The sequence below is a fragment of the Carassius auratus genome, chromosome 26 (assembly GCF_003368295.1).
Source record: "Carassius auratus strain Wakin chromosome 26, ASM336829v1, whole genome shotgun sequence".
Classification (NCBI taxonomy): domain Eukaryota; kingdom Metazoa; phylum Chordata; class Actinopteri; order Cypriniformes; family Cyprinidae; genus Carassius; species Carassius auratus.
In genome coordinates, this window is record NC_039268.1 from 14,217,438 (window position 1) to 14,236,228 (window position 18,791).

General features: G+C 36.3%; 1 protein-coding gene across 1 annotated transcript; it reads right to left on the minus strand.

Annotated features, from left to right (window-relative positions):
- Window positions 1-775: 775 nt before the first annotated feature.
- dis3 (DIS3 exosome endoribonuclease and 3'-5' exoribonuclease) lies at window positions 776-15,515 on the minus strand. Its single transcript, XM_026204357.1, has 21 exons — window positions 15,032-15,515; window positions 13,776-13,933; window positions 13,454-13,647; window positions 13,046-13,119; window positions 12,782-12,949; window positions 8,091-8,252; window positions 7,817-7,933; window positions 6,992-7,129; window positions 6,509-6,655; window positions 6,309-6,425; window positions 6,128-6,229; window positions 5,177-5,241; window positions 4,967-5,051; window positions 4,746-4,873; window positions 4,562-4,648; window positions 4,257-4,413; window positions 2,894-3,108; window positions 2,206-2,374; window positions 1,941-2,099; window positions 1,701-1,823; window positions 776-1,168 (listed from the first exon to the last, which is right to left on the minus strand). The coding sequence occupies exons 1-21, from the start codon at window positions 15,248-15,250 to the stop codon at window positions 1,100-1,102; spliced, it is 2,853 nt and encodes a 950-aa protein (XP_026060142.1). The 5' UTR covers window positions 15,251-15,515; the 3' UTR covers window positions 776-1,099.
- Between the last annotated feature and the right edge of the window lie 3,276 nt (window positions 15,516-18,791).

The window sequence follows — 18,791 nt, forward strand, 5'->3', positions numbered from 1 at the left end:
ATGAAAACCCACTTGGAATTAGCAAAAAGAGCACCTAAAGGACCCTTAAGATGCTGAGAAATGAGATTCTCTGGTCTGATGAACCTCCCCTGGCACTGCTGATAACCTGCAGAGTAGCGTCCCAAAGTAAAGTGTGCTGGTAGCAGACTCCTGCTGTGGGGCTTTTATCAGCAGCGAGGACTGAGGGACTCATCAGAGTAGAAGAAAAGCTCAGTGCACTAAAATATTGAGATAGCCTTAATGTAAACCTAGTCCAGAGTGTTCAGAAGCTTAGACTGGACTGAAGGTTCACCTGTCAACAGGACAATGACCCTAAACATAGCAAGAGTGGGTTATAGACATCTGTGAATGTCCTTTAGTGGCCCAGCCAGAGCCTGAGCTTGAACCCTATCAAATATTTCTGGAAAAAGAGCATCTGCCCCTTTCCAACCTGGCAGAGCTTGAGAGGTGAAGAGATGAGGAGAAGAATGGCAGATCATTCCCAAATGATGATGAGCAAAGCTTGTAGCATCACACCCAAAAAGACTTGAGGCTTGGGTGTTCATGTGGATTGTATTAAAAATAGTTTTTAGCCAAATGTTTTTTGAACATCAACAAAGTTAAAATCACACTGGTGTCAACTTCAAAATTAAATGTTGGGGTTTGGCACTTTGGTTTTAAGTAATGGAAATTCATTGATCAGAGTGAGTGACAACCCTGAATATAACAGAATATTAGCTCTGTGAAAGCCCAGTTCAAATTGTTGTATTCAAATGACAAAAAATGTAACTGAAAACCAGAATTTAAATCATTTTAATATGCTGTGTTTTCAATGAATCTCAGATTTGAAGGATGGCAACACAACACTATTGCTCAAATGGAATGTATAATAATTCCACCGTTTGTGTAAGACTATAAAAACCAGTACATTAACAAGTTAAAATGTAGACAAAAGCAAAAACAGGTGTAAATTGATAAAAAAACAACAACAAAACACACTCCATTAATTTCAATATTTTCCACTTATGCATTCACACAAGTTTCCCTTGTAGATGAACCGGAAGGCTTTTCCTGTGATGTTTGCTTTCGAGTAATTCTGTTGGCTCTTGGTGCTCAGGTGTCAGCAGTCAAGCTTGGCTTTTTTGGCCACTGGTTCAGACTCGGGTACAGGTACACTAACCCCAGGGATCTGGAAAAAAAACAAAATGATACTAGTGGTTTAAAAAAAAAAAAAAAAAAAGTTATTTCTATATAGTTTCAACTGTTTGATCCTGATCATCTAACATCTAGAGTAGTATTTAATAACAATAAACAAGTTTTGAAACTGAGGGGAGATATCACCACAAATAAGCCATAAACTATGGGGATATAAAGGATAAATAAAAATGTACACTCATGGTTACTGTAAAAAAGAAATATATATATTTTTGTGCATTTATTATTATACTTATTGGCAAGATGTTGTGTAATGCGTAAATCCCTTAATTATCGTAAATGATGCTCATCAAGAGGATATAAAACACCTTCATGTCAGAGTCCTGATCAGCCTAGAGATTTAGTTTGTGAAAAGGGGCTTATTAAACAGCTTTTTACCTTGTAAATCATACAAACGAGTTCAAAATATTTTACTGTAAGAAATGTGAATGGATTCAAAAGACTTGAAACTTGCGCAGTGTTGGAGACGCTAATCATCATTTAGAAGTTAGAAAACAAAAACCTACCACAGGTTCAATGAGAGCCATCCTGATCCTTTGATGCTGGATGTTGGAAGCGTCCACGCTGATCGTTACTTTAACTTTGTCAAACATGTGGAACGTGTGTTCCTCCACTTCGAGTGTAGGACCCTGAGGAGAAAAAAAATGGTTCTATCATGTATACATAAGCATGTATCATCTTATGAACGTGACCTGTAAGGCTAATAACTCCTGGCCTCACACACCGATATCAACGTTTATCCATACCTCAGAATCAAATTTGAGACGAGGGCTGGGTTTGTCCTTGTTTTCAAAGAACACAGTGCCTTCCATTCCAAACTTAGGGATGAGGATGATAATGGCATTTTTTCTTACAAAAAGAATGAAGCCTTCCTCATTTATGATTCCCTTGTTCTTGAAGAATAGCTAAAGGGTAAAGATTAAAGACAACATATATATATATATATATTTTCTAACTGCGACAGTTAATCCAAAAACCATTGAAGTCAGGATTTTTTGGTTTGCACTTTACCTGAGTGTGGAACGCCACTGAGGCTCTCTGTGCATACTGGGCCATTTTGTGTCTGTAGTTGAGGTTGTTGCATAAGGATGACTGCTTATGTTTGTCCATCAATTCTGGGTATGTACTGTCTGCATTAATAGCCACTGCTAACAGACGGTGAACTATGATATCAGCATATCTACAAAAGAAAAAAACATTATTGGACACATTGGAATGATCTCTCTACAATGTCGGACAAGTAACGGTTGTTAGATTGATTTTCAACAATTTCAAAACACCAGATAAACAATGTTAAAAACCTTTAACTGACTCTTTAAACTAACTATTAACAATTGATTCACAAAACTGCCATATGCAACGCTCTTATGAATGCACATTCAACAGTATCTCGAGAAGTAACGCCTTGTATTTCAAATAGGTTTTTTTAATATTAGTATCTTTTCCCTGTTTTTAATCCACTAGGGTTGCATGGATTCCCGTCACAATGGCAGTGTGGGTTTTTGAAGCATCAATGTTTGGGCCCCCATTTAGTTAGCATTATATGGACTCAAGAGTATTTTTCTATAAACCTTTGTTTGTGTTCATCTGAAGAAAGGCATACACATGTGGGTTGGCATGAGAAGCAAATCATGAGAAAAGGTTCATGTTTAGGTCAACTGTTCCTTTAAATGGACTCCAGTGGTCCAGTGCGTCTCACCTCCTGATGGGGGATGTGAAGTGTGTGTAAATGGGTGATGCCAGGCCATAATGGTGGAAATCACTGTCCATGCCAGAGCAGAAATACACAGCCTGCATCATGCAGCGGGTGGCCAGAATCCTCAGCAGGGTGTTGAAGTACGGAAAGTTCCTCACTGTCGCATTGTTCAGGGAATCAGCCAGAGCTTTGGCTGAATCTGTGTGGATGTCAAGGTCCTGGAAAAAAAAGGGAATAAGGCAAAAATCGAAGGAAATTACCAAAATTCGGACAAACATTTAAAATGTGGGGATGATTATACCCATCTAGATGGGTTGCATTATGAAAAATGTGTGGGTTTCTCTCTGGCTTCCACAATAGAGAAGACACTCACTGCTCGCCACCTACTGGTGTAAAAACCCAGATACACTCAAGGTGAAGTTTCCTTTGAAATAGGTCTGAAACGGTATCAATCATTCTGACACTACCCATGATGCTGAGATTGTGTGTGTGAATATACGCCAGAACCTGCCCAAAAATCCCTTTATAAATCCCAGTCAGGGGAAGATTGTGTGTTCACTGCTCTGTGTGTGTGCACTTCGGATGGGTTAAATGCAGAGCACAAATTCTGAGTATGGGTCACCAAACTTGGCTGAATGTCACTTCACTAGATTGTGCGTAAGTGCATCTCCATCTCGTCTCCTCCCCAAAATCACCAAACATGGAGCTTACAACGCCTCGTTTTACTATGCATAACCTCATCTGCACATTATTTCTATGCATATTCCCATCCACGTGAAACCATATTTAACTCCGTTTAAGGTTCAAGACATTAAGGAAATATGAGATACAGACTATAAATGCTATTTGTACCATACACAATTTTTATTGCTTAAAATCATCAGTATCCGTTATTGTTTTTGCATATATATATATATATATATATATATATATATATATATATATATATATATATATATATATATATATACACTATATAAAGTTCTCAGATAAATACTTTAGAATATAGTTGGTAGTTAAATTGTTTTAAACAATTAAAATCAAACTTAATTTATGCAATTTTGCTGATAAGGTGAACATCTAGATTTAAGATCTATAGCACTCCTCACTGTTATTAAAACAGCGTGCAACAGAAAAAAAGTGATCAAGCGCAAAATTCTTATGCCAAGTTTATTTTTTTATAAATCCCGATATGAGAGTACAAAATTGTGTGCGCAATTTCTATGCCCAATTTGTGTGTATGCAACGTTTATAAATGTTTGTGCTGTGATTTCCACAGCCAAAACCCATCAGGAATCTGTTCAGTGTAGTGTTCAGCATCATAAGACAAAGCCTCTTTGGTGTGGGTTCTATAAAAATGACCCACCTTTGATTTTGCAGCCTTAATGAGGATGTCGTAGTTTGATGGCGGTGGTGAGGGGTGTTTCCTCAGTAGGGCACATTCGGAGAACTCATCATAGATCTTCTGCGCTACAGAGATATTCGCCAGCAACATGAACTCCTCCACCATAGAATTTGTCTCCCTGGAGAAAAATGTTTGTCAAATGTTCGAACTTCCAGAATCCAGACACAGACAGTTTGGGAACGATATTATATTTCGCCATACAATCGAGTAAAATCAAAACATGACCGTTTTAACAACTCTGTCAGAAAGATGTATATAGCACTCACTTGAGTTCTTTTGTCTGCAGATCTATGGGGTCATGCGTCTCACTGTCTATATGGAAACGCACTTCAGGAGAGGAGAGGGTCAGTGCTCTGAAAACGAGTCAAACAAGCAACTCTTACAATCTGGATCAACTGCTTCATGCATAAAGCTGTGTTTAAAAAATATATTTTATTCAAATGTAAATACCCTTTTTCAGTCCTCCGACCCTTTAAGATCTTGGCCAGTCTGTTGAGGCCCCGCAGGCTCTTCGTGATGTCATCATTCATGGTGGTGTCGTCGATCTTCATCTGAGCTTCGGCGTATGTAAGGGAGGCCTTAGGTGAAAAAACAACACCAGTTCCTTACAGTGCACATTCAATCATAACCCATCATTTTAAACCCATTTTTGAAAATTAGACGCAGCAAACCTTGGAGTTAATGACACTCTTTGTGAAGCGAGTTTTGATGATTTCAGCATTGTGGTTCATCTCCCAAATACAAGAGAATGCTAACCTGAGGGAGGAAGTGTTCATCAGACAGTGAAGGTTTCAAATTATGTTTACTATGTAAATATATAATAAGAAGAGTAGACAAAAAGGTATCCACTTGAGTACTGGTAGTTATGCTAGAAAGCACACCTCTCAACATTGGATCGAAGAGAACACAAGTTGGAACTTAGAAGTTCAGGAACCATGTCAATTCTCTGTGAAAAGAAATGGTTCTATTTACTAATTCAGTTAAAAGTATATTCACAAAGACTCTACAAGATTAAAGGTTGCATATAAAATTACTAATCCATAGATCATAAATTCAGCCATTAAAATGCCTAAATAAATGAAATTCCATTTTCATTTTTCTCCTGAAAGGAAAAATTAGCCAAAGTCTGAATCTTAAGAACTACACTAAAATATATATTTTTCCCCAACACAGCAAATTATCAAATTTTCATTTAACTGTTCAACTGAATAGTTTTATTAACATGTTTGGGGTTGGTAAGATTTTATAATTTCTTTAATGAAAAATACAGTAAAAACAGTAATATTTTGAAATATTAAAATTTTAAAACTCTTCTATTGTAATATACTGTAAAGTGCAATTACCGTATTTTTCGGACTATAAGTCGCACCTGAGTATAAGTCGCATCACTCCAAAAATACGTCATGAGGAAAAAAACATAAGTCCCATTTATTTAGAACCAAGAGAAAACATTACCGTCTACAGCCGCGAGAGGGCGCTCGATGTTTAGTAGTGGTAGACTACAGGAGCAGTGAGCAACATAGAGCGCCCTCTCGCGGCTGTTGACGGTAATGTTTTCTCTTGGTTCATGTCAAAATAATTTTGTTAAATAAGTCGCACCTAACTATAAGTCGCAAGAAAGTGCGATTTATAGTCCGGAAAATACAGTATTTATGTTTATTCCTGTGATTACAAAGCTGAATGATCCTTCAGAAATCTTTCTAATATGTTGATTTGTTTATATTTCCAGGCTTTTGGCCCTGCAAATCCAGAACTTTCAATTTGGGACACTATTTTTCATTTTAGAGTGCATTTCTATTTGTTATTACAGCCCATTATTATTCCATACGTACCTTTCCACAAAGGTAGACTGTAGTGCCTCTGCTTGCTGCCTCTTGATCTAGAGCATTTCCTGGCCGAATAAAATGGCTGACATCTGCAATGTGAACACCAACCTAAAACAAAAGCATACCACCCTCAATACAAAAACCCGACGGAATTACCACCTGTGATCATTTCCACAAGCTGCTATACCTCCAAGTTTCCATTCTCTAGTTCCCGACAATGAAGCGCATCATCAATATCCGTACAGCCAGGAGGATCCACACTACACACACAGAGGTGTCTGAGATCTGCTCTGACCTTCATATCCTGCAGGAAAGCACAGATAAAGATCAAGCTTTGAGCATTTGAACAGTTTTCATGAAACATTCGGACACGCAGGACTACACTACCTCCTCAGTGATGCTCCAGGGCATCTTGGGTAGGAAGCTCAGAACAGCCGGAGAGAAGGGCAGGTGAGGAACATCATGCTCCAGGAGAAGCACCTCGGTCTCAGTCTCTTTATCTCCAGCGGTGCCAAGGTTTTTCACAAAGTGACCCTGAGAGACATTGAGAAAAGAAATATAATCTCAGCATCCAAGCCTCCACACGCAGGCTAAATAAAAATTCAGAAAAGGTGGCAATTAATACACAATTAGCATGATTAATAATCCTCAATGCAAGTTTGCATCACGCCTTTCTAAGGACTCGAGAACCAAACTAGCATATGCTATACTCTATGTACAATGCATATTTTTCTGGATAAAATGATTTTTTACCATCCCTATATAAACAAACTAATAAAATTAAAAATAACCTACTGCAAAAACAAGCATCTCTGAGGAAGTCTGTATAAAAGTCTGAATAAAATGAGACCGTAAATCACGAACACTTACGTTTGGGTATCTGGAGTTTTTAGGCCAGCCATCGATAGCAACCATAATCCTCTGTCCAGCCAGATTGGCGGCTTGTCTGGTCTCAATACGGATCCGTGGGATGCGGCGGTCTGCTGGGGTGAAGAGGTGCCTTGTTGCCTGGTGTGAAATTCAAAAGTTAATTAACGGAATGCATCCGATTTTTCAAGAAACATAGATTCTTAAAATGACTTAACAGTCATCAAAATACAGTGGTTATATTAACAAAAACTGCATTTTATTATTATATTGTTTGTTGATCTCGGTCTCTTATGCTTATTTTTTTTTTTTTAAACGTTGATATACACTGTCTGTCCAAAAAAAAAAAACCCATTTGGATAGAATTGGATTATTACTGCAGTGATTAACATTCTGGCATGTTACATGTTTGGCAACAATTATTTTAACCCTAAATGAAGCAGTGTGTAGTGTAGTCATTTTCTTTTATGAACTGGCCGCCGCTGTGCTGAATAAAAGTTGTTTTCTTTTAATTTAAGAAATGAATAATAAATGTAATATGAAGTAATAAATAAATAAATGAATAAACTTACTGAGCCCAGACTTCTAAATAAATAAACACTTATACAATCACCATGTATAACAATCACCCTTTGCACAATTTTTTTATTTATTTTTAATGTACCAAGGGCTCAATTCACCATCACGACAGTAATTTTAAGCAAGTTGATAGTTGTCTTTAAAATCGACTGAACTCAGTGAGTGAAAATTGTCTAGTGGGAATGCAGATATCCCAGCTCTACAAATAAAACTGGTTTATATTATTGTCTAGTGGTGAAGCACTGTTACCTCTTTGATCATTGACTGTGAGAGCATTCCACAGTAAGGCCTCCAGTTCCTCTTTATAACGCCCACCACTCGTCCCGTGGGTTTGAGAACGCTAGAGTCAGGTGGCACACCCTTCAGCTACAACACAACATACAGGTCATAAAGATATTCCAACATTCAGTACACTGTTATAGTTATGGGTTCTACACTACACAGCTTCCAAAACAGAACCTTTGGGATTCAACGACACGGTGACCTTGAAGCAATTCTTTTAAAGTCAAATGACTTATTCAACCTTATTTTCAGTCTCATCTTCCTCAGCATCTTCATCATTTGGACTATCATCCTGCAGCACAACAGACGATGGAGCAACCCAGCGTTCTTTGGGAAACAGTTCAACAGCCACTACATCCTGATGAACGGCCCGGTTTAAATTCTGAAGGCCTTGAAGTAGAACCTGCCAGAACACGTGATGTTAAAATAATTTCCTGCTCGCAAATGTTTTTAAAGGAATAGTTCACCCAAAAATGATCATTTGCTTAAAATCTACTCAGGCCATCCAAGACGTAGATGAGTTTCATGGGAACAGATTTGGGGAAATTTAGCTTTACATCTCTTCCTCACCAGCGGATCCTCTGCAGTGGATGGGTGCCGCCAGAATGAGAGTTCAGACAGCTGATAAAAACATCACAACACTACACACGACTAAAATCCATCAATTAACAGCCACCGAATCGCAAAGCTGCACGTTTCTAAGACAGTTTTAAACTTTAAACCATTACTTCCAGCTCAAATACGAGTCCTCTATCCATAATATTACGTTCTCCTGTGAATACACAGAACATTATGGATCATGGACTTGTAATTTCAGTGGAATCTACAGTCTGAAGTTAAAAATGTTCTAATGATGGATTTGTTTCTTACAAACACAGCTTTTCACTTCACAAGACGTTATCTGGTGGACCGGAGTCACGTGGATTACTTGTTGTGCATTATGCCAAGCCAACATACTGTTATGCTATTTAAACTTCTTCTTCTTCTTTTTCTTATTATTATTTTTCTGACAGAAATTCTGTACGCTACTCCTCCTAGGGCTTTAAAGCCACAAGCCCCAAACTCGGCAGACACCTGCGGGATAGAGCGGTGGTGTGTGCTATATCTTTTCAGACTGATCAGACTTAAAGTTTTATTTTTATTAATTTTTAAATGTCAAAATTCATTACCCATAGACTTACATTGTCTGAGAAAAATTGCGCCCCTACAGTTGCAATGAGATTTAGGGGCGGAGTCGGGTTTCGTTTCACTTTTAAACCGGTTAAAAATACAAGTAAATAATACAATTTCCCTCAAACTGACAAGCTAAACCAACGTATCTGATTATTACAGGGGTTAGGGCTCATTAATAATTTATTTCTGGGCAGAGATCAATCAGAAAGACGAGAGAAGAATCAGCTGCTGCTCAGCTCAGGCTGTCTCCACGGAGCTCACAACGAGCGAATTTATTCTTATTTAAGACCTTTTATTATTAAATTATATCGGCGATTGCACGCAATCTACCCGTTAGAACACACCAAGAGCTAAATTCAGATGTTTCTGAACTGTTTAAAGTAATAACATGATATTTTCGCGGCAGCCAAATGTCCGGGAGCTCGCGATGTATGAACACTTGAAGTCCACATTTACAGCCTTCACATGAAAACACTGCAGCGAAACGGCACAAAACAATTAGAAGAATATATTATACACATAAAAATGAGTGTTTATATGTGCTTGTGAGATTTCTCTGTCAGACTGAAAGTCTGCGATGCTCAGCGTTGGATAACATGGTAAAGCAGAGCTACACTGCGACAAAAATGTTTTTTTGCATCATTGCAAAAATGCATCAGCATTTGCATCACTGATTATTTTTGTACCTACTTATGTGTTATGCTATGATTTAATATGAGCATTTATTAAAACAGAAATTTGTATTTTAAGAATACGTTTTATAACGTGCTCCGAGCATTCAACACATCGAGTTGGCTTCAGCCCCGCGCTGCGGGAAAGCTGAACTGAGCAGCTGGTGACTCGCGCTGTGTTCGGTGCGAGAGAGAGCCGCGTCTCACGGACATTAACACTGAACAGAGCTCTCGTTCAGGACGTTCACGTCCTCCTGCACCTGAACGAACAAATACGAATCGCAGTTTAAATAAACAGAAAAAAAGAGCGAAAAGCGAAAGAGCTCAATTCAGCAGCGCGGTGTTCTGGTGTTCAGGGAGCAAGCAGAGACTCGTCTCAAAGTCTTCTTGCTTTTGTACCGACAACAAGTACATACAAAATATGTCGAAATACCCGTGTTGGAAAATGTGTTCGAAAGATTATGTGTTTATGTCTTAAGTCAAAGTAAAGAGTTGCAAAAAAACCGGATGTGTATCATTATAATGGATGCGTTTGTCTCTTAAGGCGACCGCGCCTAATTCACTAGCTCTGCTGTCAGTGTCTTTAATGTATGAAAATGAAAGTAAATCACTCACTGCTCTTGATTGAATTACCTTGTAGTACAAGAATTTATCCAAAGTCAATCCAAAAATCAGATAGAATTATTTTACTAGTGGGTGCAGGCCACTAGTTCATTTATGTAAGTGAGTATGGCAAAATAGTGCGTGAAATCTGTGAAATATTATACCCAAAAATTCTTTATACTGTAGGCTACCAGTGAAATTTATTAAAAAAAATAATAATAATTAGGGACCTGACCATGTTTTGATTAAGTGTTTCTTTCTTTACAAGTATACTTTCTTTCTGTACAACTCTAACCCCAGCTACAAGACAGAGCAATGCACTGTGTCTACTGTAAGAAATAGAACAAGGCATGTGGTTTAAAAGATGGCAAGTAAAACAAAAAGCACATCTGTATGCAATACAGTTTCATTATTGTTCATTTTTATCCAGTAATTACTATAAATAATTTGGGCGACCAAATCATGTTTTGTGCCAGTAACTGAAAAAGTGGTGACTGATAAGAGCCACCAGTGGAAAAAGTTAGTGTAGTTCCCTGTGGTAAAGTCATTTATATATATTTTTTAAGAGCATCTTAAAATAAAATATATATTCAGAATGCACACAATCCACCCTTTAGAACACAACGAGAGCAAAATCCAGGGGTTTTTGAGCCGTGTATGTGTGCAAAACGCAATATTTGACATTGTGAAGGGAAAAAAAGTTACATGACAGCCGTGTTTTGGGGCGAGATCGGACAAATAAATACACATTTCATTCACACTGACAAGCTAAACCAACATATGTTATTATTATCGGGTCAGATCTCATTAATAAATTATGTCTCACACAATCCACCCATTAGAACACAAGAAGAGCAGAATTCAGGTGTTTTTGAGCTGTGTATGTGTGCAAAATAGGTATTGATGCTGGATTGAATATTAAAAGAGATTGCATTCACCAGCTGCTTTCAGTATGTTGTCCACACGATGGCGCCACAGGATAAATACTAAATACTTCAAGATATATTTAGAGACAAAGCAGTTCTTACAAATAAATACATAAATATCCTATTTTCAAGTAAATTATGATTCCTTCTATGAGTACTATTATATGCACAACGTGAAAATAGAGTCAAATTGAATGGTATTTAGGAGATTATAGTTTTAGCATTATTACTATATTGGGCCTTATTGAAGTTTATAAAAAATTATAATGAATATTTATAAATGTTTTATTTATGCACATAAATAAATTTGAAATATTACACGAGTTTGAATGAGTTTAAATTGATTAGAAATAGTTCATAGAAGCTAACTTTGATTGAGTCTAATGGGATTTGGAGCTTGGCTCATCTGAACATCCTGACAATTAAAGTCTATGGGATTTTTATGATTTTTAATATTTATTTTTATTAAAACCGTAAGTCCAATAAGTTAGAAAAAATATAGCACACCTCATCTGTTCAAAGACTTGAACATCATCTCCTAGATATCATTAAATTTTAACATATTTTAATAGTATTGCCAATATTTTTATCAAGTTATCACACATTACTGAAAAAGTGAAGAAGGGACACTGATAGTTATCTATTTTCATGTTGTGCATATAATAGTACTAACAAAAGGACTCATAATTTACTTGAAAAGATACATGTCCATTGTGTAACTGCATCATCTATACACACCATTGTGCTTGGACCCCTTTTGATCTCCTTGATTTAAAATGCATTGTTTCAGTTATCGAGTGTGTCGTTGCCCACAACGCGACGGTGACAGGACTGTGAAATACATACACGAGAAAAATAGGCATGACTTATTTCACATCCAGCTAGACAACCCTGTCGTAGCTGTTATCATAGCCCAGGCTTTTTATTAAAAAAGAAAACAGCAAGGGACCATGGAAAAAGACTGTTGCAGGTGTATTTTTTAAGGTATTATTTTTTTAATTTTTTGCAGCAGGGCAACTCAAGAATGTAGGGCACACAAGTACTGTGGCTCTTTTGCTCCATGGCCAAGATGGCCAAGCCAACATCAAAGTTAGTTCACTAACTTTTAATTCTAGTTGTTTTTATCAGAGGTAAAACTGATATGTGGTTTTTATTATTTTTATCTTTTGTATTCTATATATGTTAATTGCTTTGTATGTTTTGAGTCTTTTGTGCAGCCCTTTGGAAACTTTGTGTTTGTAAAATGTGCTATAGAAATAAAATGGATTGGATTTAAAACAATTCTCATTTTGACGGCACCCATTTACTGCAGAGGATCCATTTGTGCGCAAGTTTAGTAATGCTCAATTTCTCCAAATGACTGAAATAAACCCATGAAGAAACAAACTCTGGTCTGAGGGGGGAGTACATTTTCATCTTTGGGTGAACTAACTTTTTTTTTTTTTTTTTTTTTTTTTTTTTAAGTACAACAACAAAAAAATCCTAGGAAAACAATAATCATTTAATTTATTAAACTAAAATAATCAATGTCTTTTGTTTCTACGTGATAGCCTCCTTACCTCATTGATATCCTCCCCCTCTCTATTTATAAAGACCGTGCCCTCCAGATAGTTATCTCTGTTGGCATGGAACGTGCCTTGAAGCAGTCCTCCGTTCTTAATGCCACTCTGAATCCTGGATAAGGGCAGATGTTCTGGAAACAGCAACTTACTGCCAATGATTTCGTTCTATAATGAATCATAAAAGACAAATCATAACATAATGTAATATAAGATAAAACAATAAAAACCAGCTTTTTTGATCATCCATCACAGTGTACGCACTTGGTCATCAGGTTTCAATGCGAGTCTGTCCACAAGCTCAGGGTTGCCAATCAAGCTCTTGATATACTCCTCACCTACGCGAAAAAAGAACATACAAAAAAAAAAAAAGTGTCACATTTATTTATATATATATATATATACACACACACACTCACAGTATATACACACATATACATATGAGTGTGTGTGTACTCTTTTCTATATATGTTTTAAGCATTTGGGCTGCTTCATTCATTCATCACATTTATTTAAAATTTTTAGTAACATTATAAATGTATTCAGTGTTTTAGTTTGAAGAGAAAAATAACATGCTCAAGCTTTGAATGGAAGAATATAAAGGGGAAAAAAACAACAGTATTATACCATCGAGTACAACGAAAAAAGAACACACAAAAAAGTGTCTCTTACATCTGTACACAGTCAGACCATACTGCTCTGCCTTCTCTTTATTGGCCCGGTCATCAGTCAGCAGAACCACCTTCAGTGAACCACCGTTGGTGTTTTTAGTGAGGTGATCTGCGTACCATTTAGCAGCGACACGGATGGCTCGATCATTACGATCATTAGCACTTTCCCCTGGCTCTCGTTCAATGAATGTCTCCCTTAAAACAAAAATAAAAATGAGACACTGACATGCACAGCCCTAACATCAAGAACTGTCTGTGAACTTGTATTCAAGCCAAATCAAAAACTAGTGTTAGGATGAATCCAGCCTCTTAGGATGCGTTACCGGTGATGCTCATTAGTGAACGTGTAGAAGTGCTTTTCCTTCTCATGAATAGCATCCTTGATTCTCTTGTAGACTGGGGCACTCCTGTGCCTGACCTCTTGTAAAACTGTCTGGAGAATGATGACGTTCCTGATCAGAGTGTGCTCAAGGATGTCAATCTGTCAGAAGAGAATACCAAATCAGTTTAGGCTCATTTAAGGCAAGACTATTGTGCTATTCATGCACTGGACTGGTCAATTATGAAATGTGGCTTTTCAGACCAGTGGAGAGAAAATATCCAAAATACACATTTAAGCGTATATTTTTTTTAAACTTTATTTGCGACTGTTTATTGTAATTCAATATTTGTGACCCTGGACCATAAAACCATATGTCATGTGTAGCACGGGTATATATGTAGCAATAGCCAACAATACATTGTATGGGTCAAAATTATTTATTTTTCTTTTATGTCAAAAACATTAGGATATTAAGATCATGTTCCATGAAGATAATGTAAATTTTTTTTCCTTAAATATATCCAAACCTAATTTTTGATTAGTAATATGCATTGCTAAGGACTTTGTTTTGATAACTTTCAAGGCAATTTTCTCAATATTTCTCAATATTTTTTTGCACCCTCAGATTCTAGATTTTAAAATAGATGCATCTTGGCCAATTATTGTCCTATCTTAACTAACCATAAATCTCTTATTCCTAAAAATATGGATATAATTTATTAATTTATTTTGTCTTATTTATGGAGTGATGAAAAGGAAAATGTTAAATTCCATGTTATAACCTTAAACACCAACAATACAACAAAATAACTTATATTCTGTAATATATGCAAATTGGCGCATGTTTCATTATAAAATGTCTTATTTACATATTAAGAACATTTGAAATTCCACAAATTGTGTTACTGTTGACATGTAACAGTTTTTATGATAAAGAATGAATTATGACGCAGTGTTCTAAGATTCGCGCTTTTGGGCCACCCACTTAGAAATGAAACCTTTAACGCCGAACGAATGAATGAATGAATGTTATATAAAATAACCGGAAACCCTGCCTCTTTTATGTGTAATAGATTTATTTGGTTTGTAGTTTAGCTATATAACGTTACATTGACTAAATAAGACGTCCTCAAATTCTTATACAAATACTTTGATGACAGTTAATTGTTTACAAAAGTTGTTCACAACAAATACGCTTATTTTAATAAGATTATATCAATAAAAAAAGAAATATTGAACTAAATAAAAAGTAGATACCTGATGTAAAAGTACATTGGTGTCTGGGATTAGATAGTGCGGATATGAGCACAGGTTGCTCTCTATGCACGCGTCCTCCTGCAGCACAGGCGCTTCATCTTTACACTCCTTACAAACTTCACTTCCGCACCAGATGTCATCTCTCAGGTAATGTTCGCGCACTATTTTCAACACTCCACCAGCGCGGGTCTTCTTCACAAATGTCTTGGATTTCAGCATGGTCCAAATTACCGGATCGACGGTGGTTTTCGAGGAGCTTTTCCACCAAAACACACCACGCAGTTAACCCACGTGTGTACCGGTGCGCCAACCAAATATTATCCCGGAGTGAGTCAGAGACGGAGAGGTTCTGTATCGTATTTTAAACAGCACAACAGATAAAACGCACATATAAAACGACACACCGTGTATTTGTTTGAATTACAAACTATCGGGATGCTCCAAACAGCCACAGTATATTCTGTTTATAAACTAGCTGGTCCCTTACTGTTCTAAACACTTCGAATGCTATTGACTGGCCATTTTAATGTTTAATGGGGAGGGGCTAAAACTGAGTTGGTTTACTTTCTGACACCGCTAGAGGGCAACAGAGACCTTTTATCCGAGATGAGGCACGCCACTGTGTGTGGAAAGTCATGCAAAGCTAATGTCATTTTATTAATCTAAATGTATTTCTGGGTATATATTTATGTTCGCATATTGATTTAATTCTCTCAGGTTCAATTTACAATTTAGTTCTTAGAAGGCCTTAATTTGCAATTGAGCACTGCTGAAAGCTTTTTGTGATGCCTATTAAAAAACGTGAAAAAATATTTAATGGAATTTAAATTATGTATTGACATAAGTGTTTAAAATACATTTTAGTTTTTGTTTATTTTATTACCATTTGAATTCTTTATAACCCTAACATGTTTTAGGATATCAAGGATATCATGATATCCTTTATTTCATTTATAGATTTAGAAAAGGCACAATCACAGTATTTCCAAGCTTCCCCTGGCACCTGCTTAATACCCCTTTGAATACAAAAGCTTTTTATCTCAGATAAATATTGCGCATAATGTTAAAAACAGTTAATTCAAATTAAAATCTGTTCATGAACAATCTAAGAAATTCAGAATTTAAATAAATATGATTACTTTTTATAAATGTTAAAATTAATGCTAATACAATATTGTATTTATAAACATTTTCCATATATAAGAGCTTTTATAGTGCATTTCAGTCCTTAGATGTTTGTTTTCAGAGCAGCGTAACTTGAAGGTGACTGGAAATGTTAAAAGTTTAAGAGCTTAGTTTTAAAGTTGTAACGTGTTCACATCATCAGCATTCATATAATTATATTCTGATATACACATGAGTCAGAGCCCTAGATCAGAGGGCAGAATACATTGTTAAATGATGAACCAAAAGACTCGAACACAAATACCTAATAACCAAAATATCAGTAATCATTCGTATGAATGTTACTTGGCTGAAGCTTAGCTGTAGTAATGCCATGTTTCAATTCAAATGTTGCAGACTGCAGGCTCTATAAGTGTGAGAGAAAATGTGTGAGGGTGTGCTTGATGTGTTTCCTCAGATCCCAGACAGATAGGTCAGAAATTACAGTCTTGCGCATACAGTCTTACCTAGCCAGCTCCAAAACTGTTTTCCTCTAATAACTCAACAGAGCAAACAACTGCACTGCTGCCTTTATTCATGACTCACACAAAAGCCATACTTTGAAATATGAAGAGTGTTTTACAGTGAACCACATGCTATGAGAAGAAGAGGAATTATTATGCTACTTTTCACTGTGCAATCATACAACACTAGAAAATATGCCGGCAATTCAATTCATTTCAGTGATTAGGAAAATAAATTTTACAGGAATCGGAAATGACCCATTATCTATGTAACTTATGATTTTTAGCATGCAATCATATTGAAATATATTGCCCTATGGCAATTGTGATATTGCCATATATTTTAGCTATAAAGCTATAATTTTCATACATGTACATTCTGGGAGAAGAAGATTTAAGTGTAAAATCAGTAAAATTTGTATTTGTACATTAGTAATTAATATCTATGTGATGATTTTTTTTTTATTTGATATAATATGTATCAACCACATATGTCAACAAAATATATTTTATTTATGAATCCAACTTCACTGAAACAATATACACACAAAAACCTATATGATGCAGTCACACTCGTAGCAATATTTGTTAGTTCTGTTTGTTGTTTCAGGGTTAGCTTCATCTGAGGTCCTCTAAGGGTCAGCATCATCTCTTCTCAGGTTTTCTGGATTCAGACTGAAGCTTGTGTAAATCCAAGTTACCACGGGACGTAAACCCCGTGGCAAAACATAGAAACAAATAGAGACTTCATTAGCGTAGCTGCTGTTCCAACAAAGTAAAATTAATAAGTTTAACCCAAACAAGAATAAGAATGCACATTTGATCAGATGCAACTGCAGTCACAATTTAAGAGATGCTTTATTCGAAAGCTTGGCGAAATAGATGTGTTTTTAATCTAGATTTAAACAGAGAGAGTGTGTCTGAACCCCGAACATTATCAGGAAGGCTTTTCCAGAGTTTGGGAGCCAAAATAAATCTGAAAAAAAGCTCTACCTCCTTTAGTGGACTTTGCCATCCTAGGAACTACCAAATATCCAGTGTTTTGAGACCTTAGGGAGCGTGATGGATTGTAAAGTGGTATAAGGCTAGTTAGGTACGCAGGAGCTAAACCATTTAGGGCCTTATAGGTAAGTAATAATATTTTGTAACTGATACAGAGCTTAATTGGTAGCCAGTGCAGAGACTGTAAAATCATGAATGCATGAACTAGCTTTTCTGCATCAGAAACAGATAACATGTTTCGTAGCTTTGCAATGTTTCTCAGATGGAAGAATGCAGTTTTTGTAACATGGGAAATATGGTTTTCAAAAGACAAGTTGCTGTCTAATATAACACCCAGATTTCTGACTGTAGAGGAAGTAACAGTACATCCGTCTAGCTGCAAATTGTAATCTACAAGATTCTGTGTAGTGTTTTTGGTCCAATAATTAATATCTCTGTCTTATCTGAATTTAATAGGAGAACATTATTGGTCATACAATATTTTTAATTTTTTACACACTCTGTTAGCTTAGATAATTTAGAAGTTTCATTTTGTCTCGATGAGATATATAGCTGAGTATCATCAACATAACAGTGGAAACGAATCCCTTATTTTTTAATAATATTACCAAGGGGCAACATGTATACTGAAAATAGTAGGGGACCTAGGACGAATCCTTGTGGCACTCCATATTTTACTGGTGATAAATGAGATGACTTCCCATTTAAATAAACAAAATGGTAGTGATCGGACAGGTAGGATACAAACCATCTTAGATCCTACCCTTGAATACCTGTATAGTTTTGTAATCGATCTATGAGTATGTCATGGTCTAGGAAGGTGCTCAATTGAGCAGATATTGAGAAGCGGTTCTTCGGCAACAGATAACAAATCTTTCAGTAATTTAGTGGGTACAGGATCTAATAAACATGTTGTTGGTTTAGATACAGTGAAAAGTTTATTTAGCTCTTCCTGTCCTATAGTTGTGAAGCACTGCAGTTTATCTTTGGGTGCGATGGATGAAACTGAAGTATTAAACGCTGTAGAATCTACATTCGTTATTGTATTTCTAATGTTATCTATTTTATCAGTGAAGAAATTCATGAAGTCACTACTATTAAATGTTGATGGAATATTAGAATCAGGTGGC